This window comes from Nothoprocta perdicaria, unplaced genomic scaffold (genome assembly GCF_003342845.1).
Source record: "Nothoprocta perdicaria isolate Ctin4 unplaced genomic scaffold, notPer1 scaffold_215, whole genome shotgun sequence".
Lineage (NCBI taxonomy): Eukaryota > Metazoa > Chordata > Aves > Tinamiformes > Tinamidae > Nothoprocta > Nothoprocta perdicaria.
Genome location: NW_020455371.1, coordinates 749,388 through 771,174, shown reverse-complemented (window position 1 = coordinate 771,174; position 21,787 = coordinate 749,388). Strand labels below are relative to the sequence as shown.

Here is a 21,787-nt window from a genome sequence, read left to right as displayed (position 1 = left end):
TTACTTATGAACAAGAAGCAGCACAAGTGGCAAAGCATAAGGCCATGGTGTTTTCAAATCTTGAAAACCTACTTGCCCGAGAAACTTCCTCAGCTTCATCACGTCAGTGTATGACACGACATACAGAGTTTTGCAGAGTCCCTGCAGTTGAAAAGAGCTCTCTGATCAGAGGAGGCAGTGCTGTTGTGCTGCGCGCGCTTGAAGGTCCGCGCTGTCGCTCCTGGAGCTCACGTCCTAACCAAGTTGCATCACCACGAGTGCTCCAGGGCCTGGCACTCGTGTTCGGGGCCACAGGGAAAGTGCAGCTGTGGAAGGTGGGTCTCGGAGGTGAAGAGGGTGTGGAAAGGGAGAGGGAGGAGAGCCTCCTTCTCTGAGACAGCAGGAGTTCGAGGGAGGGATAGGATATTAAATGTATATGCATCAATCACAAGAAGTGGGAATTTGCAGTGGAGCTGGTGGCAAGTGGGTGATGAAAGCAGGAAATGAGAGAAAATGAGCACCACTTGCTCCAGGAGCTCATGAGGAGCTGGTACTTCAGCCTGGTTGGGCTCCAGTTGGCCGGAGGCTGATACGTGTGAGCGTAACCCTCCCAGCCTTGGCTTTCCCCAGAAGCCTGGAGAGGGAGTGCTGCCTTCCTGTGCTGTGCGCGCGGTGCCTCAGGAGACCCGAGAGAAGTTCCAGCAATTTTTAATCCTTTCTGCCTCCTCCAAGAGGGGGGAAAAAGTGAAGCTGTGATACAATCTTTGCCACAGATTGACTTCTAAATTTATGAGTAGGAGGGTTTTGTCGTGTGAATGGTGGGAAGGCACTGGAGTTGCAAGACGGAGGAAAGAATGAGTGAGTAAGTAATGAAAGTAATGTAGGTAAAGGTGTAAAAGATTGGAAAAGACTGAAAGCAGAACAGATGATGCTATGAGCAGGAAAGAAATTTGTAGTTGACTATGTGTGTACTTAATAGGTGAAAATTGGGCCTGCCCAATTCTTAGTTAAATAGCTGCGTGGAGCCTTATTAGTCTGCTCTTGCTTCCCTGGCATGGCAGAAGTTGAGGTGCCATCAGTCTTGTGTCTGAGACTGAGCAACACTCTTCTTCTGCTCTTTATCTTGGAAAAGTATCTGCATCAATAGATGCTCCCGTTAATAGTCCATGCTTGGACAGAAAAACTTGGCATTTGGAATAACTGCGAAACCATCTGTGTCCTGTTGGATAGCACAATGACTTGTTAGCACAGCTGTCTTTAAAATCTAGGGCTTTCCCAACTGAACATCAGACCAGAAGTAGGGAATTCCCTGGAAAATATTCTACACAGCAGCTCTTTTTCCTTTGGTTTAATTTCTGGTTATATTTCATCCTCAACTTTTAAAAATGTATCTTTCTGATTTATAAATTAGGTGATCAGCTGTCAAGAGTTGAGAAATTTGAGCTAGAAAGTAAGTGAAGTGTAGAAAATGCTTGTTGCAGATTATGGCTATGGATTTGTATTTTGAAGTAATTGATCATTTCTGTGAAAAAGAAAAAATATATATTCTTGTCAAGACTTAATGTAGATATTAATTGCCGACATTTTTTACAAAGTACGAAATATGGACACCTTCAACAGGGTCTTAATCTTCCTGTGGGCCTGTTGTGACAATATCTTGGAAGGAGGCAGGTTTCTGCTCATCACAGTGAAAAATGTTCTTACCTCTTGCTGGTTCAGCATCAGGAAACCAGTTGGATTAACTTCAAGGGACTAATACAGGTTTATATTAGGTCACATTTTAGCCCAATAGCCTGACCCTTTTTCTATTGAATATATATGAGCAGTAAAGCTTAGATGGGAGTTGTGCAGCTTTTAGCAAGTATTCCAGCTTTTTGGTTTGGTTTCATGCTTTTGTTAAGAAGAGTCTTCAGCTGCTGTTGTGCGTTTAGAAAGTGTTGACATTCTCTTAAATAATCCAGCGCATTTGGTGCTTCCTGAGAACTGGTGAAATTTTTGCTATAAAAGCCAATCAGTGGTTTGTCTAGGGGCAGGTTTCTTTTAAATGTTCCTGCATCTGAGATTCAGAATCTATGATACAGTGTTCTGGAACCATCTGATATTGATTTAAATCTCTGAAGCGGTATAAGAGAAATAGTAATTTCCTCCTGACTGCCCAACTTCATGAATGCAAGGGACATCTAGAGTGAAATGCATTACTATCTGTTAGTCATCCACTTCAGCTTAAACTTCTCAAGCCTCTTGGATTTGAGGATGCTGTAGCCCCAACAGTGAAGAAGACCTGAGTGTGAACATACCCACGCGTTTTCTTAAGAATATATTTATTTTTAAGAACGTAAGCAAATCTCATTTCCTTATTTTGTCACATCTCTTTCTTGATCTCGCACTCCTTTTGTGCAGGCTGTGCATGTTTGGTGCTACAGAGTAGTATTTCTGGAATCCCAAGCAGAAGCCCTCTGAAATCTGGGCCATCTTACAGCCAAGAGGTGTTTTTTGTTGACTACCATATGCCCAGAATTTCATGTTTTCCTGTGATGACTCTTGTACAGGCAGAAATAATCTTAGTATGATAGTTGCTAGTGAAATAACCTTTCTTTTTTACCTTCTACAGACACTGTGACTGATGAGAGTTAAAGGCCATGGATGAAGATGGGCTTGAATTGCAGCCACATGAGCCAAACGCGTTTTTTGATCCAACAGGTCTGTCAGGAGATAATACCTGGATAAGAGTGTCCGCATTAAATATTGTTGACTGCTGGAAGTTTATTTTGTCTTTATTAAAGTTGTCGATGATTTTGTATAAAGTGGTCCCTTTCAATCGGTTGGTTTTGTTACTCGGAGTGATATGAACGAGCTGATTCTGTGTTGATTGTTAGGATGTTGGAGGATTGTTGGGGTGATGCTGGAGAAATGGCAGAATCGCTTGTATTCTGGTGCTTTATCTGCCTTCTCTATTTGCCTGTCTTAGTTGTCTAAGTGCTATTGTGATGGCTTTGCTAAAAAGCTATATCGTATAAAAATTGGAGTCAAACAAAAGTAGTTTCAGTATTAAACACTTGAGTCTGTTTAATAATTTAAATGCCGTTTTAATTATCTTTTTCAGGAGCTGACGCAGCCCATATGGATGGAGATCAGATTGTTGTGGAAGTACAGGAAACAGTATTTGTTTCAGATGTAGTGGACTCAGATATAACTGTGCATAATTTTGTTCCTGATGATCCAGATTCTGTAGTAATCCAAGATGTCATTGAGGATGTTGTTATTGAGGATGTTCAGTGCCCAGATATCATGGAGGAGCCAGATGTGTCTGAAACTGTCATTATTCCCGAACAAGTGCTGGACACAGATGTAGCTGAAGAGGTTTCTTTGGCTCATTGCACTGTCCCAGATGACGTTTTAGCTTCTGACATAACAGCAGAGGCGATGTCGATACCAGAGCATGTACTGACAAATGAGTCGATGCATGTACCTGAGGTTGGACATGTAGAACACGTAGTCCACGATAACGTCGAGGAAGCAGATATCGTCACCGACACCTTGGGAACAGATGTCGTTTCGGAGGAAGTCTTGGTGGCAGACTGCGCGTCGGAAGCAGTCATTGACGCCAACGGGATCCCTGTGGAACATCAAGACGAGAAGGGCAACTGTGAAGATTACCTTATGATTTCCCGTAAGTGTCCGGGCAAAGCCATAAAATTTCCCAGATTGGTGCCCCGGGTGGTGGTTGAAGTATCTGAGGGAGGGCTCGTAATGATGCCCAAAATAGATGTTCTCTAGTATTGAGCGAAACAGAAGTCTCACAAATGTGTTCAAGATTTTTCTCTTCTCTCATTTTTGTTGAATGTGTGATAGCTAATAGTTCTCATGAAACTAATGCAGAGAAATACTAGCAAATGTGTGCCTGGTTATGAATTTGTTTTGTGGCATTTTATAGAAAACGAACAAAAGAGTAAGAATTGCAGTAAGCCAAATGCTAATTGCTTAGAATTAACTAAGAGAAAATAAATAGGCACCATTTTAACGTTCATGTGTATGCAGATTAGTAAGATTGGTGCCAAGCTATTAAGAGAACAGCAGAATTATTTTGTGGAAAAGAGAGTCAAAACCAAGAGGGTCAAAATCTTTTTTGGGAAAACTAAATGTTGTTTGTTATCCTTGTCTGTTTTTTTGTTGTACTTCCCCCAGCAGCCCTTCCCATTTGTAGTTAGATACCAGCAGTGATGCTTTTCTTTGCTGTTAGGATTTGTGTTCTTGATGAAGCAAAGGACTATGCTGTTCACAGGAAGAATGGGTATTGCTGCTCATAGCTGAAGAGCAACCTTAGATATCTTCATCTGCTAATTCCCTTAGAAACAGGGACACAATCCACCAGAATCACGATATGTTGAGAGACTTCTGGAAGGGAGTGAGGAAAAAACATTGCAAATGAGCAGGCCTTTTTATACTGGGGATATCCATTTGTGCAAACTAGAACTTACTCTTGGCTTATTATTTATTGTAATGCTACTCGATACAACACCTAGGAATATCAGAGTGCCCTTCCTGGATATTTGTTTTTCACAAAAACAGAAAATTCTTTTAGCCTGCTTATCTTGTTTGATTGCCATTTCATATCACTTCAGATTTGCCCAGCATTAAATGATGCCCCTGATGAGGCATATTTGATGCTCTTTTAATTATGCTGTTGTTTTGGGGTTTTTTTGATTTTTTTTTCCTTTGGGTGCTTCTTTTTAAATGTATTGTAACTTGTAACTTGTTTTAATTTTATTTTCTGTGCTTGTGGATTTTAATGTTGCTTCTCCTTACCTAGGATCACTGCATTTCTTTCTTTATCATCTCTTGAGTTCCTTGAGTAACCTTGTGCAGCCATGTTTTGAGTTTATATGAGGTACAGTTAATTCTCTATTATCTGGGAAAACAATGAAATGGGATAATGGAAAATACTGGTAACACAAAATATTGTGAAATTAAGCTACAGGAATAAAGAATTTGCAGAGCTGAAATCGAGAGGCGAGATCAGGGATGATGCTGAGTGCGGAGCACAGACCCCAATGAAATTACGCTTCTCCAAACCAGTACAATACACTAGAAACGTGATTTTCTGATTTGGGACCCCAGGTGGGCGACTGGGAAGCAATTCCAATGCTTCTGCACTTGCAGCATAGTTAGCCAACAACATGGACCAGTCCCCCCTGGAGAACTGAGACCCGACAGTGCAAGGGCTCTGCGGATGACCCTTCTCCGATCTTGCTCCTCGACAGCAGCACGTTCAGGTGCCGCTGCAGCCCGTGCGCCCGCTCTTGCCCTGCAGGCTGGATTCACCCTAAAGCAGGGGGGCAGAGAGAGGCCCCTGGGGCCGCTGCCCTTTGAACCTCTACAGACGGGGGTCTGCCTGCGGGGCCTGGGGCTGTCACGCGTCCCCTCGCGCCGCTGCCAGCGCAGCCTCTAGGACAGCGGGGCGCACGTGGGTGCGCACAGGCAGGTGCCATGTGGCGTGAGCACCAGGCGCTCCATAACGAGGAAGGCTTTGGCCCTGCCTGCTGCCCGGAGTGGCAGAGAACGTAGGAGTTTAATGGCCCGGTTGTATTGGCATGGTCTCCGTTTTCAGCCAGGCGTTTCTGCAGACACGTGCGTTCCTTGCTTTATCGAATATCAAATGCCTCTTGATAGCCTTGCCCAGCGCCTGCTGTAGCTTCCGAACCTTAAGTAAGGCAGCGCTTTAAACAATCCTTTTGCTACAAAAAAAGTACAAACCCAAAAGTTATTCATGTTTAGAATGTAAAGTATGTGCTACAATTCCGTTTAAAGGGAAGTTCCCGATTACCACCTACTGTGTATAAAGCCTGCCCAACGAGTCCTTCTGGTTTCGAAGTCGGAGGCGAGCACTTTCCCTGCAAGTCAAGACGGTCTTTCCAAATAGTCTCTCCATTGCAGGGAAAACATTTGAATTCATTTCCATTTCTCTACGTCGGCAGTGTGTGTGTTTCTTGATCTTCTTTGTCGACTCTGTTCTTCACTTACACTTAGGTGGTTTTTGAAAGTTAGTCATATCAACCCAAATTCAGATTATTTTTTCCTTCTGAACCTATAGGCTTATGCTGGATTCTGGCAGACCTTGAATTGCTCAGGCAACTGTTGGAAGAGAATTTTGCCTGCTGTTATAGTAGGCAAGTGTTGCTGCTTCCTGGATCTGGGAATTTAACTGTCTTCAGAATGCTTTTGCCCATCTCCTTTTTTTAATCACTTGAAAAGCAGGGATTGGCACCGTTTTCCTTTTGTGGTCCTAGGTTTCTCAGTCTGTATTCTTCAGTGCAAGCCACAGGAAAAAATCCTTTGCTCTCTTCTGTCTGTCTTTTGCCTCACTTTAAGTGTTTGTGCCTTGATTCCTGATAAATTGTGTCAATTTAGCTTTTTTTTAATACACTTTTTCCCTGTAAATTCCTTTTCTGAAACCACTAAGCATATGTATGTGTATATATGCTTATTTATAGCATACACATACATATGTATATGTGTATATATGTATATATACACATATTTGTGTATACACATATTTGAAGAGATATATATATGTGTGTGTATATATATGTATACATATATATACACATATATAATATATGTATATATACACACACATATACACATATATACACATATATGTACATGTATACATATATATACATATACACATATATGTGAATATATGCTTATTTTTCATGGTTTCAGACATTGTCTCTTCAAATCATACCGTCCCCATGTGTTTCATTCTGTGACTATCTCTCAAGAAACTCACTATTTTAATACTTCTTTTTTTCCCGTTTACATTCAATTTAGCCTCTGTCTTCTTATGTCTTTGTGTTTCCATTTCCAGTATAATGCTTCTTGACACAACTTACATCATCACTTACCTTTTGATGTGCTCACTCACCTCTTTTTTTGGATCCCTAGCCTGTTTTTTTTGCTCTATGGTAGGTTTGAGGCACACCAGAACTGAGTCAGATATTTGTTCATTCAGCAGAGGATGCAAACTGCTACTAGTCAGTGCTTAAAAGGATTCCAGGAGGTTTGAGAAATTAGTTTTTCTTGCATGTAAGCCATAGCAAAATAATTCATGAAGATTCTGCATAGAGCTTGGTCAGAAAAGGATAAATTGTGTTCCGGCACACGTCATGCCAAGGTGGTTGGTGGTAAATCTCAAGGTTTAGAAAATGATTCCCCCCTAAGTGAAACGGTAATGCTGAGATTAGTTAACTCTTAGGGGAAAATGATAACAACAGGTCATGGGCTAGTCAAGCAAAATAGTACCTTGCAGCTGGTCGTATGGTAGAAATTAAGATTTTGACTTGTCTGATTTTATTTGATTTGGCAAAGTCACAAAGACAAAAAGTTGATCTCTAGTGTATGCACATTTCATGGCAGGAGAAGTGGCAGTGCCCAAGGGAGACCGGTGGAAGGGAAGCCTCACAAAGTTGACATTCCCCATGTAGCATGTGGATTCAGGAAGTTATGTGATGCTTACAGATACAGGGGCTATGCTGTGTCCATGTCTTTGCTTTGAGTTAGAAATGTCTTGGTTGTATTGGAATTAACACTTTTCATTGCAGGGTCAGAACCTGGCATGCTCAAAGAGATAAAATAATGGCTCCATCCTTCCTTATGTGTAGATAAAACCTACCTTTCCTCGTGTTTGGGTATTATGTTTAAGTTGAAAGCAGTGGACATGATTAACAAAACCATAATGTGCATGGGGATAGGCAGTTGGTCGCACCTGGTGTCAATGGTATTAAAATTAAATAGATCAGATTGCTTTTCCCCCAACCAGTTGGGAAACTTGCTTTGCCATTAACAAAATAACCAGGCAGTAAAATTCACTTTTTTTGATGGACTCATTCTCTGCTATCAGGTGAACTGCAGGTAAAATGTATGCATCAGTGATACGTGAACACAGTCTGCTTGGGGAGTAGAGCATACTTATCATCTCTCTTAGAGCACACATGGTAGTAAGCATTGGCTTTTAATACTGGCTAAACAAGGCTGCTTCTTTCTGCGTGCAGACAAGTGTGCCACAATACACGTTTTGTTAGTGGTGGAAGGAAGCAATTGGGAACATAAAGTAAAAGAGGAAAGAACAGCTTTGGTTTTTGTCTGCTTGCTCCGTACACAGATTTTGAAGTGTTAAACTAGAATCAAACCAGAAATTCTCTTAGTAGCTCTTGAAAAATTGTCCTAGTGTGGTATTTACCTGTGAGCTGAGGTGTCCTGCTGCTGAAGTAAAATTCACCATTTTCGGTCCTTTAGTTTTCCTCACACAATCCACATAAAGGAGAAACTGTAGGAGAAAAAAAGCTTATGAAAACCAATAAAAATAAGGACAGTTTTCTAGCTAATTTTCTAGGCATAAAAGGCTGGAAGGTTACAAGATCTGTGTATGCTGAGACTTTAAGTGCTGGATATAAAAAGCTAAAACTTGTGCACCATTTAAGTAGATGCACTATGTAGGATCTCACACTACTACTCTCTGGTACAGGGAAACTGGCCTGAGCTGGATTTTAAATATTGCTTTTATTTTTATCAATGCGGGGGGCGCTTGTTTCTGTCCCAAGAATGCGGCTGGGTGTATTTTCATAGGAGGGAAAGATACAGGAGATAGTTATATTGCCTGGACATTAAAGATTATGATATTATGTAAGTTGGTTACTTTAGATATAACATCTTCTGGAAAACAAATGCCCTTGTAGTAGAATAAATACCACACAAAGGATGTGCTGGTAATAGCTTGTTTCTCTTTGCTTGACCCTTTATTCCTTCTTTTCTTTCTTCTTGTTTGCTTTTTGTTGTTTTCTACCCATTGTAGATGAGGACTAGGTAGACTTTAAATAAGGATTGTGCCATGTCTTTCAGCTGTTTTCTGTTTCCTTTCTCATCTGTTTGTGCTTATAATAAAAAGAACAAGCATTACCTTTATATGGAAGTTGTTAATAAAATATTGGAAATGCATAGTTTTGTGTAGCTGTTTCTTACAGATTGCAATATATAAAGGGTAGGCTCATCAGTCAGTGAAATCAGTGAAGAATATTACCAAACTGGCCATAGACTGCTTTCTTAGAATGTATTTTACACTAAGTGATGTAATTCCTAATCTCTTTTCTCCTTTTTTTAACTCAGAGAATTAGTCTGAAGCTTTTACTGAATCCTTTTACTCAAGTAAAGCTAGTAGAGAAAACACAGTAATATCATACACTTCTTTTCAGTTCATATCTGATTTATACACATGCACAATATGTGGCAGTATTGGAAAAATGCCATTCTCTCTCTCTCTCTTTTTTTTTTTTTCCCCCTCTAGTATCTGGCTTGTAGATTTAATCACTGCCCAGGGTCTATACTAGAAAGAAAGTGGTCTCTTCCATAAACTTAACTATTGCTTAAAAATACTAGTTTTAATGTTGCTTTTCTTTAAAATTTCAAAGCGGAAAAATATTCAGAAGAAAACAGTAGCAGTGGTCCTTGGGTGAGCTGGGTGTGTGGGGTACCTTGATGGGCTGTGAATTGCACTGACAAATTCAGATGTCATCAGAGGTTCAACTTCAGCGTTGATCGATCAGATATTTGCGTATCATTCTCTCTAATTATGAGACAGGGACAAAATGAAAAAGCAGCAACAACACAGGGGAAGTGTTAAACACGAATCAGGTTTCATAACTACTGCTAGCACATCGGTGAGCCTGTGTGGATAAATGCTTATTTAGTCAAAGGACCAAATTTCACGGAAGTGGGGCATTGCTTGAGGGAGAGAGATTCTCTTTTGCCTCGTTGGTCTCCTCCTGATTTTTATCATGTTCCTTTTTCTTTCCACTCACTTCTCTTCCTGCTGTTACCCCTGTGCTGCTGTCCTGCTCATGGCCTTACTCTGTCAAGCCCTTCAAGGGCTTCAGTGGTCCAAGCCCTACCATCTGCCAGGGATTTATTTTTATTTCATCTGGGGCAAGTTGGACTGTTTCTGCACAGCTGTTTCATTACACTTTAGTGGAACTGTTAGAAAAGATTTAGCCTGAATAGCTGTTGCATTTTTAAAATATCATTCATTGCAAAGGGAAGTTAGGGTTAAACCAGTTATAAATTGGATAATAGATTTTTAAAGTCACATTGTTTGAAAGATGACTTTGAACCTGTGTTGTTTCAAAGAACAAATGGAGCATATTTTTAAAATCCAGAATTCTTCTGTTTTACAAGTGTTATCAAGAGATACCTCCATAGCTAAGTAGTTTATTTGGTTTTGTTAGAAGAAACAAGCCTGTCTCTCATATGGTACCACATAGGTTTGGGGTTTATTTCAATTACTTCAGCTCTAATTTTTCTTCCTTGAGTCTGTTCCAGCAGCAGTTGAACTTCATGGCAGAGTTTCCCTTTGGCTTCAGTGATAAAAAATCAGTCTACGCTGACTTGAAAGCCTTCCAAGTATCCATGTGTGACACAGGAAAGAGCCAAGTTAAAGGAGAACAACTGCATAAATCTGAGAGAGGAACCAAAGCAAGTTTAGTTTTTCTGTCAGAGCCCTGGAAGCATTTGGCATTCTGTGCATCTGCCAAGGAATGTGTGCAAGGCAGCCCAGTCACTGAATGGGCATCCTGTGAAGCTCCATAGTTAACGTGACCCAAATAACATCTTAAGGTTTTTACTTCTGAAATGCTCCCAGGTTTCAGAAACGACACGTTATATTGTGCCTTGACACAATGTAAAATCATTTTTAAACACCATTCTTCTCAAAAACTTCCATATGGTGGCCGTGGCTCATGAACTTGGAAGAATGGCATTTGATGCTTCTCTGCTGCTCTTCTGCTGCAGAGAGCAATAGATTTGCTGATTGCAATGCTTCAGAAGTTCATCTGTGACTTCTCATTGCCTTTGGCTAGTGCTTGGTGATTGAGAAATTGTGCTAGCATTCAGTTTTTGTGTTGATACGTGAGACAGAAGATGTGCAAGTTTATCTGATGTAATGCTTTATGTAATCATCATGGCAAGAAAATAGTAGTAATACTGGAAACATTTTTAATTGCTTTTTTAGTAGATGTTAAGTAGTAAGTTCTCATAGTTACCGAGTAGCAAAACTCATGAAACTACCCCCATAACTAATCATAGTGACAATAAAGTGGGCATGTGGCATTGAATATTTTGTATGCCGTAGGTGTGGTAGTTTAAAAAAAAATCCACAATATTTATTGTGCGTTTCTTATACTTCTTTTAGTTTAAATTTTGTGTCTGGTTATCATAAGTGAAAATTATACCTGGCTCTGAGGGAAACGTATCAGCATCCGAAAGGCCTTAATGAACCATACAGTCAAAAATTTCAAGTATGTCATCATGGTCAGAGTCCTTAAGTAAATTCAAGACTATGAGAAACTTCTGGGTTTTGAAATTGGGAGATTCCTTGAAGGTCTGGAGCTCCTGGGTTTGATTTTGCTGGTGCATCCTTAGTCATTTGCCTTGAAATCCCCTGGGTGGTCAAGTGGGACTGCGTGGGCTCACACACGCGTCGTGTACTGTACTGCGTGTGAAAGGGATGTGCCGTTTCAAGCTGTCCTGCTCCCGTGGGATGCCAGGGCAAGTTGCAGCAGTTTGGACTGAGGTTTGGTGTCAGGGCACTTCTGGAAAGAGGAGAACAAAAACTTGAGCTGAGAGCGAGGAGAGTATATAGAGCCATAGCATAAAGTCCAGTGCAAGTCCCTCTCTGTAAGGGCACTATGGGCAATGGGTTGAATTGGTGCCTCCGTGCAGCAGTGTCAGGGCAGGGCTTTGGGCTGCGTTTCTTCCCTCCCTTGGCTGGTGTTGGCTGAGAAGGATGGATATTTCTCTTCCTGTAGTCCGCATTTCTAGGCAGCTAAAAAAGCAGTAACAGCACTTGCAAGGATCCCGCTCTTCCTCTGTTCAGTGGAAATAGAACCTGTTCTAATAGAAGCTCTTGTAAGATGGGCTTGAGCAACAGCTAATGCTTCTGGAAAAGTCAGTTATAAAATTGTTAGCTGGGGAGGAGAAAGCAGTTAAAGGTGAGAATGGGGGAAGCGATACCCTAGAGGAGGTGCTGCTGTGCTGCTTTCCTCCCACCGCCTTGCTGCAGCTCACTGCTTCCCCGCTCGTCTCTCGTGTTGCTCCTGCGTCCAGTTGTGTGACTGCTGCCCGCTCGCCGCTCCCGCTGAGCTAGGGCACTGAACTACGTGCAGTTATCTGTGTGTTTTTGTCGTTGTTTTCAAGGATATGCACAAATATTTATGGGTAGGTTCTTCATTGCAATGTGATTTCAAACTGCTTTCGAGTTTCAGTAATAAATTGTCTTTTTTACCTTGTTTGTTTAATATGTGATTGGATAATTGTAATGACTTGTTTTTGTAGTGGATGATGCTGGTAAAATAGAACATGAAGGTTCTGCTGAAATTACCATGGAAGCAGAGTCAGAAAGTGGCTCTTGTAAAGTGGATGGCATTTGTCCAGAAGTCATCAAGGTCTATATATTCAAAGCAGATCCTGGAGAAGATGATTTAGGTAAAACATGCTCATTTCAGAATACTCCAACCTGACATTTGAAATAGTGCATAATTAGAGGCTGTGGATTCTCTCAAAAGTCACCTGTAAAGAGCTCTGGGTCCAAACGTTAAAAGAGTATCTAAGCTTTCTGTTTTCTGCACTTTAGAAGAGAGTTTAGTCGAAGTAACCTAAAAATAATTTCCTAATTCTTCCTGGTTAGGAGGCACAGTAGACATTGTGGAGAGCGAGCCAGAGAATGATCACGCAGTTGGATTACTCGATCAGAACAGCAGTATTCGTATCCCAAGGGAGAAAATGGTTTACATGACAGTAAATGATTCTCAGCATGAAGATGAAGATTTAAGTAAGTAGGTGGCTTTCATTTGGGGATGGGGATCTTCACTTTCAACAGTGCAGTATTCTTATGTCCTTTTGGTTTATTTTTTCTTCTAATTTTCTCTTAGATGTTGCAGAAATAGCCGATGAGGTTTATATGGAGGTGATTGTAGGAGAGGAGGATGCGGCAGCGGCCCATGAGCAGCAAATTGATGACACGGAAATTAAAACCTTTATGCCCATAGCTTGGGCAGCAGCTTATGGTAGGTGATGCTCAAACAGGTGACCTGGGCTGTAGCAAATGCCTGTGCTTGCTCCCTTTCCTCAGGATGGGGAACTGTTGGTGCTTGTGTGTGTGTGTGCACGGCCGTGTGTTTTTGAGGTTTCGCTTTAAAATGGCTTCTTGGCACAATGAGCCTTAAAATTAAAAAGGGAAAAAGAGATAAACCATAAAGCTGCCCTTTCTGCTACTGTTTTAACACTCTATTTCCTTCGTATTTTCATGATACTAGTAAGGTAAATACACAGGCATTTAGGTGAGAAGTTGTGCCTCAAGTACATGTGTCCTTCACAATTTTAGGGCGCACTAAGAGCTAGCTTGGATACAAGACTGATTATTTACAACTTTTTAAAAGGGGCAAACTGGAAAATTTTTAAATCGGATAATGGTGAAATACTGACCCCCACCTGATTTAAATGTGTCCTGGAAGGAATATATAAATACATGTTTTCACACGTGGAAATAATTAACAAAACAGAAACTGAATGAGTCATCCTCAAATTGTTTCATTGGCATGCTCTTCTCATTCAAGTAAATACTTACTTCTCCACAAAATTTGTTCTTAAAATCTGCTTACACACTCGAGTCACCCAAAGTTAGCAAATTGGCCAGTGACTATATATTTAGAAAGATACTTACGTACTCTTACGTATTACCTTGTAATTCTTTTGGCTTTACTTCCATGATACCATTCGAATGTGAGGCGAAGATGATGATATTGTCCTCATTGTATCATACAGTGCTGTACATATGCTTCGTTTCCAGTGGAAATAACTAGTAAATGTTAAAATGCCAAATGGTGTGCTGTGTGGTGTGTATGCACATGTTCAGAATGGGCTCGCTGATGACAGCCCCAGCTCTGAAAGTCGGTGTGTGAGGAACCTCCGGCTCCGGTGAGGAACGTGCCTGGAAGCGAGGGGAGCTCGCGTGTTGGCGTGGCCTCAGCCCTGGGTAGAATACCAGGCACAAGGACAGTGCTTGTGCTTGCTGGTGAGGGACGTGTGGGGCCTGGTTAGTGCCTGAAGGAAGAGGAACAGATCCTGCATTTGAAGGAGAACGTTTTGGGAAATGGAAATATCTCTATTCCTGTAAATCGTGTAGGGCTTTAATTTAAAAAAAAAAAAAAAAAAAAGCCAGGTTCATAATGCCAAACAATTCATAAATTGCATACAGAGCAGTTTTGCTGCTCATCCTGTATGTTGTTACGGATTGATTAAATGTCAAGCTAATATTTTATCTTGCCATTTCTTTAATTACATTGCAGAGTTTGAGGTTTGAGTGCCGTGTAGGGTGATGGCGGGTCACTCCGAGGTAACTTTTCACCTTGTCTCGCTAGGTAATAACACGGAGGGGATCGAGAGTCGGAATGGCACCGCTAGTGCCCTGCTGCACATAGACGAGTCCGCGGGACTCGGGAGACTGGCCAAGCAGAAACCAAAGAAGAAGAGGAGACCCGAGTCGAGGCAGTATCAAACAGGTGAGCGCCTGCTCCAGGTCACGCAGGCACCTCCCCGTCAGCACTTGCCCCTCTTGGTAGGGGGTGCCTTGCCTCGTAGAGAAACAGTGATTGCTCTGGGTGATTACTTACTTAGTCCTCACAATCACAATTACTTTACCTCATAGACAAGTGCATATTTTAAATCCTTTAAAGACATTTATGTTTGGAATTGTGCTGATTTCTTCTTTGGTGGGGAGGAGTGGGGTTGGGCATGAGAGCTTCCAGTGGAGGGGAAGCCGTCTCTGCCGTAAAGAGAGCAGTATCATGGCAAAAGGTTAAAAGCCTATGAACTTCCCATCCTGGACTAATTCCAATGTGACTTTTAAAAGCATGATGTTAGACAGCTAAACAATATTGAATAATAGAAGTTTTAAACCCCTTTTTGACCTTATGGAGAATACAGAAAACAAACTAAATATATTGCCTTATATTTATTCAGTAAGTAGTGGAAGATCTGAACTTTGTGTGTGTGTTAGGTAGTGCAAATTCTATGGCCTCTTGTTTTATGAATTATCTTCAGGTTCAGTCCAGTGTTCTTATTTGACTCTGTGAGAACAGATAGGCTCTTCTGGCATATTTGGTTTCTGCTGCTCCTGCATTATGGTCTGAATGATCTATTTGTTCTGATAAAGTTGAAAGAGCACCTGACTTTTGTTTTAGTAGCCTTAAGTTATAGTGGAAGTTCCTTTCCCAAATTGTGACTTGCCTGTAGGAATTCTCTTTTCTCTAACTGTCAGTTAGTAAACCAGGCAAATTTTATCCTTAAAATTCACTTTTAGTATTTCCAGCTACTTAGTAAGTTCTGTATCTAAAACCCTTCTGTAAAAGAGTGCTGGAGTGTGCCCGCACACCTTCCGCATGGACCAGTTGAGGCCGCCGGATGGGAGCGGAGGAGCCGCTTCCGCGCGGTGGTCTCCTCCGCTCCCGCACGGCTCTGCCCTCGCTGCAGGGTGACGCGCGGCGCCAGGAGAGGCGTTCGCCGGGGCCACGTGAGCCGTGCTCAGCGCTGGCTGGCTGAACCGCCGGGTTCCGCCGCAGGCACAAACCACGGCAGGTGGATGAGGAGCGTGTGCTCTGCTCCCTGTGCCCTGCTCACTGGTACAGGCTGGGTGCTCTTCTTTGCACCAGCATCACTTTGTGCGTGTTCTTGATAGCTGGACTCAGTCAGAGTGCATTCAAATGGAAATAGCAGAGGGAGAGAACATCTGCATGATACTTTGCATCTAAACAGATCGTTTCCTCTTATCCCTTGACAATAATCATTAATGAAAATAGTAATTCTGTCCATTTCTTTCACCTTAAGTAATGAGCTTGGTTGTTCCATAGTAAAGTATGTGTCTGCACCTTTATTTGATGAGTAGAATCGATTCATTTTCTTAATGCTGAATTAAAATTCTGTTAGGATGGCTTGCTGTTTCGGTTGTTGCGTTCACAGATTGCCATGTCATTTCCTTCCCTGATTAAAATTATACTTTCTAATTAAAAGACAATATTTAGAGGCTCTCAGAAGTTTGATAACTGTAAAGTCAATTTTTAACAAATCCCTTCAGTGTAATTTGTGTGACGTTGACGTCTTTCTTTCCTGCTGAATGCTTCTCGCTCCACAGTGCTGCCAGCTGGGGAAATGCGGACACTGCAGCTGTCAGCGCTGGAAAGCGACTGGCAGTTCTGTTTAATAGGTCCCGGGAGGTGGCACTTAGCAGTACGTGCAGGCTTGACCTTAGTTACCTGTTCAGGTCACTGTTAAGGTTGGAATAGGAAATGCTGTGAGGTACAACACTGATCCAAGTTTCCTCTTCTTTTTCAGCAATAATTATTGGTCCCGACGGTCACCCGCTGACGGTCTACCCCTGCATGATTTGTGGAAAGAAATTTAAGTCCCGAGGTTTCCTGAAAAGGCACATGAAAAACCACCCGGAGCACCTTCTTACAAAGAAGAAATACAGATGCACGGACTGTGATTACACTACGAATAAAAAGATAAGTTTACATAACCACTTGGAGAGCCACAAGCTGACCAACAAGACGGAGAAGCTGATCGAGTGCGACGAGTTTGGGAAGAGCTTCTCCCACGCGGGGGCTTTATTCGCTCACAAGATGGTGCACAGGGACAAGGGCGTTAACAAAATGCACAAGTGCAAGTTCTGCGACTACGAGACGGCGGAGCAGGGCCTGCTGAGCCGCCACCTCCTGGGCGTGCACAGCAAGAACTTCCCTCACATTTGCGTGGAGTGCGGCAAGGGCTTCCGCCACCCCTCGGAGCTCAAGAAGCACATGCGGATCCACACGGGCGAGAAGCCCTACCAGTGCCAATACTGCGAGTACCGCTCCGCCGACTCCTCCAACTTGAAAACCCACGTAAAGACTAAGCACAGTAAGGAAATGCCCTTCAAGTGTGACATTTGTTTCCAGACTTTTTCAGATACCAAAGAGCTCCAGCAGCACACGCTCATGCACCAGGAGAGTAAAACGCACCAGTGTTTGCATTGCGACCACAAGAGCTCCAACTCGAGCGACCTGAAGCGACACATCATCTCGGTGCACACGAAAGACTATCCCCACAAGTGCGAGATGTGCGACAAGGGCTTCCACCGGCCCTCGGAACTCAAAAAGCACGTGGCGGCTCACAAGGGTAAGAAACTGCACCAGTGCCGCCACTGTGACTTTAAGATCGCAGACCCCTTCATCCTGAGCCGCCACATCCTCTCGGTGCACACCAAGGACCTGCCCTTCAGGTGCAAGCGGTGTAGGAAGGGCTTTAGGCAGCAGAACGAGCTGAAAAAGCACATGAAAACGCACAGCGGCCGGAAGGTGTATCAGTGTGAGTACTGTGAGTATAGCACTACGGACGCGTCGGGCTTCAAACGGCACGTTATTTCCATTCACACCAAGGACTACCCTCACCGCTGTGAGTACTGCAAGAAAGGCTTCCGGAGGCCTTCCGAGAAGAACCAGCACATAATGCGGCATCATAAAGATGTTGGGCTGCCTTAAAGTCTCTTTCCGCGGACTTAGCGGCTGGAATTGCAGAGGAATTTTGCCTTCCGGGCAGTTAGCTTATTTTAAAGCCAATCACCTGCGATCTCACACACACACACCCCCGACACACACACAAGAGAGAAAAAAAAAAAAAAAACAACAAAAAAAACCATACTGTGCATTTGATTTGTTGCTGTATAAAATAGGATTATTGCTTCTAGTTGACTTTTATACCTTTTGTTCAATAGCGTGTTCGGAATTCTATTCAGTTTGTTTAATAAATGAAGAAAAGATGGCAACAATAAAGTTGCATTTAATAAAGTAAACCCTGTCTCATACTGAATTTTTCAACCGTAATAGTTTATTTAAATATATTTATCTTACTGACCTCGTTGATGCTCACAGTGTCCATGTTAATGCAGTTTTGTCATGAATTGAAAAAATACGAAACTTCTCGTGATGAAATTGTCCGAGGTGTGTACAAGGTGGGGAGCTGTGATGTGGAGGGCAAAGGCACTAGGGCCCACTTGATTGTCTTGGTTTAACTATACAGACTTTATGGCAGGTTAACCATTTTACAGTCGAGGAGTTACACGTCTAACATCGAACAGAAGCTATTCTGCATTTTAATTCAGGTTTTAAAGCTTAAAAAAAAAAAAAGAAATTGTTTGGGCATTTGTTATCCTTTTTTTCCTTTGGAAGATTTAAAAGTATGCTCAGATACTATGTTTATTATTCTGTGCTTCTTTGTCTTTGGAAGGTTGTACGTTACAAATTAGTCGCTTTTTTCAATTTACTGCTGACTTAATGTTGGAAACATGAAATACTGTTGTTCCATTTGCAGAGTTGGTAGCTTACAGCTGTTTGTACATGCAGGTAAATGTACTTCAACTTTAATGGTTTTATGTACATTAATATTTCTTCAAAAGAGCAGTATGTGGGTCAAGTCACATTTTTATTGTGAACTGATACAAAATAAAATTTAAGTCCAAGAGGTGCCTCGATGTTGGAAGTCAGCGTGTTGCAGCGAGCCCGTCAGGTGGGAGCGGAGCGGAGCAGGACGGTGCACGAGGGACCGCGCTCGTTTGGTGCCGACGTCCGCAGTGCGAACAGCGACTGGTGGCAGTCACGGAACTGGTCCCAAACTGCCTGTTCTTCCCGAGCCCCCGGCAGCCCTTGGGTGTTCCTGCGGTATGCGGAGTTCTCCCAACTCCCGAGCAGCGGAGGGGCCGCCGCACGGCTCTGGCCGCGGAGCCGTGGGGCGCGAGGCCCTGCGTCCCCACCGGAGCCCCGCGCGCTCCCTGCGCTGCCCGCCGGCGCCCGCAGCTCCCGCTGCCCGTCCCCAGCTCCGGCCGCTTGCGGAATTCCGCCCGCCCGCAGCTCCCAGGTGGGGCCGATTGTAACTGGTTCTGTCCCCACTGGCGGAGCCCCTGTGGTGGCGACGGGCCCGGGGCTCCGGGCGGGTGTCCTGCGGGCGCTGGAAAGGGCCGGGGATTCCGCTCGGCACCCGGCTCCCGAGTGCTCTACATGGGTGCCGCCGCCTGCTCGCTCCTTCTGTGTCGCTGTGAGCTTGAAGTACTTGCGTGTGCCGCCCAGCTCGTGCGGGGCTCCGTCCTGCCCGCGCGGCCGTGCCCCGGCGTGCCCGCTTGACGCCCACGCCGGACTTGGCCGCGTGGCGCCTCGCGCGGAGCCGCGGGGTCCGAAGCTGCCCCGCGCCGGCTGCGTGCGAAACGCGCCCACCGTTCCCGGCAAATCCTGCAGCTCCGCCTGTGCTCGGCTGCCCGGCCCGCGGCCCGCCAACTGCCCGCAACTGGGAACCCAGAGATGCACAAAAGCGGCAGCGATTCCCACGGCATCGCTGCGGGTGTCGCCCGTTTCAAACCTCCCTTTTCTAAATATGCTGAAAGACAACACAATTTCACCCGTTTTCTTCCTCTTGCATAGCCTGGAATCACATGCATCTTTCTTTCTTTCCTTCTTTCTTTTTTTCCTTCTTTTTTCTTTTCTTTTTTCTTTTTTCTTTTTTCTTTTTTCTTTTTTCTTTTTTCTTTTTTCTTTTCTTAAATACAATGCTGAAACTTGGTTTTTTTTGTTTTTTTTTTAATAATTGAGGGTTTGGTCAAGTGGCTTTTGTAAAATGTATTTGTCTGTATAAAGAGAAAATGAAATTATAGTTCATGTACTGACATTAGTTGCAGTTTTAATTCTTAAATAATTTGATTAGCAAATGCTATGAAATGTATGTTTCAGTTGAATTTTCTTTTTTTAAAAAAAAAAGGTACAGATTTTTACAAGGACATAATATAAATTATTGTTCTGTAGAAAATGCCCTGTTAAATATTGTATACGTTCTGCCCTCTGTATACTTTGTAAAAAAGACAAAAGGAAAAAACAAAGTACATAGACTCATATAGGGATGTGTGACATTATTGTAATTGTGTACTTGATAATAACGTGGAGAAAAATAAAAATTGAAATATTTTCCTGTTAACGCCCGCTCAGTGTGTTTGCTGCGAGGCCCGAGGTTAAGCCTTGTTCCGAGGGACGCGTCCGTCTCCAGCGCGCACTGGCTCCTTTCGCTGCTTCCCGCTCTTGGGCTCAGTTTGCATACTGAGACGCTGGGATATCGCTCACCAAGGTTCCTGGAAAGGTTCCTTTGCTTCCTGGAAAACCCATCGACTAATAAGTCAACGCAAGCGATGGGTTTTGCTTCGGAGCAGGTGACAGCCCTTCGAAATCCGCTTAAAAGTCCGCTTTTATGTTTAGGAGGAACATCTGCTGCGCTCGCTCCGTGACACCTCTGTGAATCCCTGTCCTCCAGCGAGGAGGTTACGGAGCGAGTGCCCGGCCAGGGGAGCAGCCCCGGGGCAAGCAAGGTGTCACTGAGGGCCATGGCGCACAGCCCACTCCTGCTCCCGTTCCCGGCCGGAGCGCTCCCAGCAGCACTGCTCCGGCTCCGGACCTGTGCCCATGGTCGCTCGCTGGGTCTCCATGCAGGTCCCACTGGAGCATCCCAATGTTGGCCCGTGCCAAGCTGCTCCGGAGCGCTGCTGTCCGGCCAGGCCTGAGGACTCGGCACTGCAGAACAACCGAATCCGTTGCCGGCTGCGCGCAGCAGGAGGCAGGAGCAGGAGCGGCATTCCTCGCTCACGTCACCTAGTGCATCCTGCCCTCCGGCTGCGTCCCTCCGCTGCGAGGGCCCCGCTGCCCCCCGGCCGTGCCGAGGGTTTCCGAGCTGCAGCTCCGCTTGGGCCGGGTCTCCCTCGTCGCTCCGCGGTGGCAAAGGCAGGAGCCGCGCGGGACGGGGCCGAGGAGCGCGGGTGCCCGCTCGGAAGCTCCTCGAACGCCTCGTTTGCGAGCCAAAAAGCTGTCCCGCCAATTAGGAAAATCAGACTCTGGCTAGCAGCGTGCTGCGGTGCACTGCTTTGTTGAAGGTAGCCATTAAAATTATATCATACCTAATTAACAGGAAGCACGGCCAAGTGGCAATTAGGATGTTAACAGTTAGGCAGAAAGCTGATCAAGGAGTGGCTGGAAGCTGATAGGCAGGTCAGTAAAGTGGCCCGGAGCAAAGAGGTAGCGCTTCTTCTTAATTACATAAAAGAAAGCCAGGCTATGAAGTTGTTACTGGGTGGAAAACTTCGTAGGGATTTTTTTTTTAAGTGATCATGCAGAAAATGCAAAAGTTTATTTTGCATCCAATAAAGCTGAGGATGTTTTTTTTCACAGCAGAGGCAATCAAGAAGGTAACAAATTTCTATAAGTGATAAGCATTTTAAAAACTCCGAGCACAGATACCTTGTAGGCTATGGAGTCGAGGCCATGTAGTGTATGGATCTTGATATTGCACTGGAATCCCAGAGAAACTCCATGGACATGGAAAAGCGTTGCCACTGCATCAAAGACAACCCAGAGACCTAAGAAATGGTGTATTAAAAGATGAGGAAATGAATCCATAATCCTGTAAGAAAGTTAACAACACGGAATCGGGGGCACCCCGTGCACCTCGCTGAGAGGCGCTGGCAGTCGGGGCGGCCCCGCTGCCCCGGGAGCAGCACGGCCCAGAGCGACCTGCTCCTGGCCTCGGGCCACCCTCCATGGGCAGCGGCCTCCCACGGAGCAGGATTCCCCTCCCTCCTGGCGCAGGATTTAGTGAATTCTCACAATCCCAATCAGAGCTGACCACACTCAGCTCCTCA

General features: G+C 44.0%; 1 protein-coding gene across 1 annotated transcript; it reads left to right on the top strand.

Moving 5' to 3' along the window:
- Nucleotides 1–826: 826 nt before the first annotated feature.
- Nucleotides 827–18,184, top strand: ZFX (zinc finger protein X-linked). The gene is made up of 8 exons (XM_026038669.1): nucleotides 827–841; nucleotides 2,591–2,679; nucleotides 3,083–3,649; nucleotides 12,364–12,513; nucleotides 12,716–12,859; nucleotides 12,960–13,094; nucleotides 14,448–14,588; nucleotides 16,417–18,184. The coding sequence occupies exons 2-8, from the start codon at nucleotides 2,619–2,621 to the stop codon at nucleotides 17,601–17,603; spliced, it is 2,385 nt and encodes a 794-aa protein (XP_025894454.1). The 5' UTR covers nucleotides 827–841; nucleotides 2,591–2,618; the 3' UTR covers nucleotides 17,604–18,184.
- The last annotated feature ends 3,603 nt before the right edge of the window (nucleotides 18,185–21,787 follow it).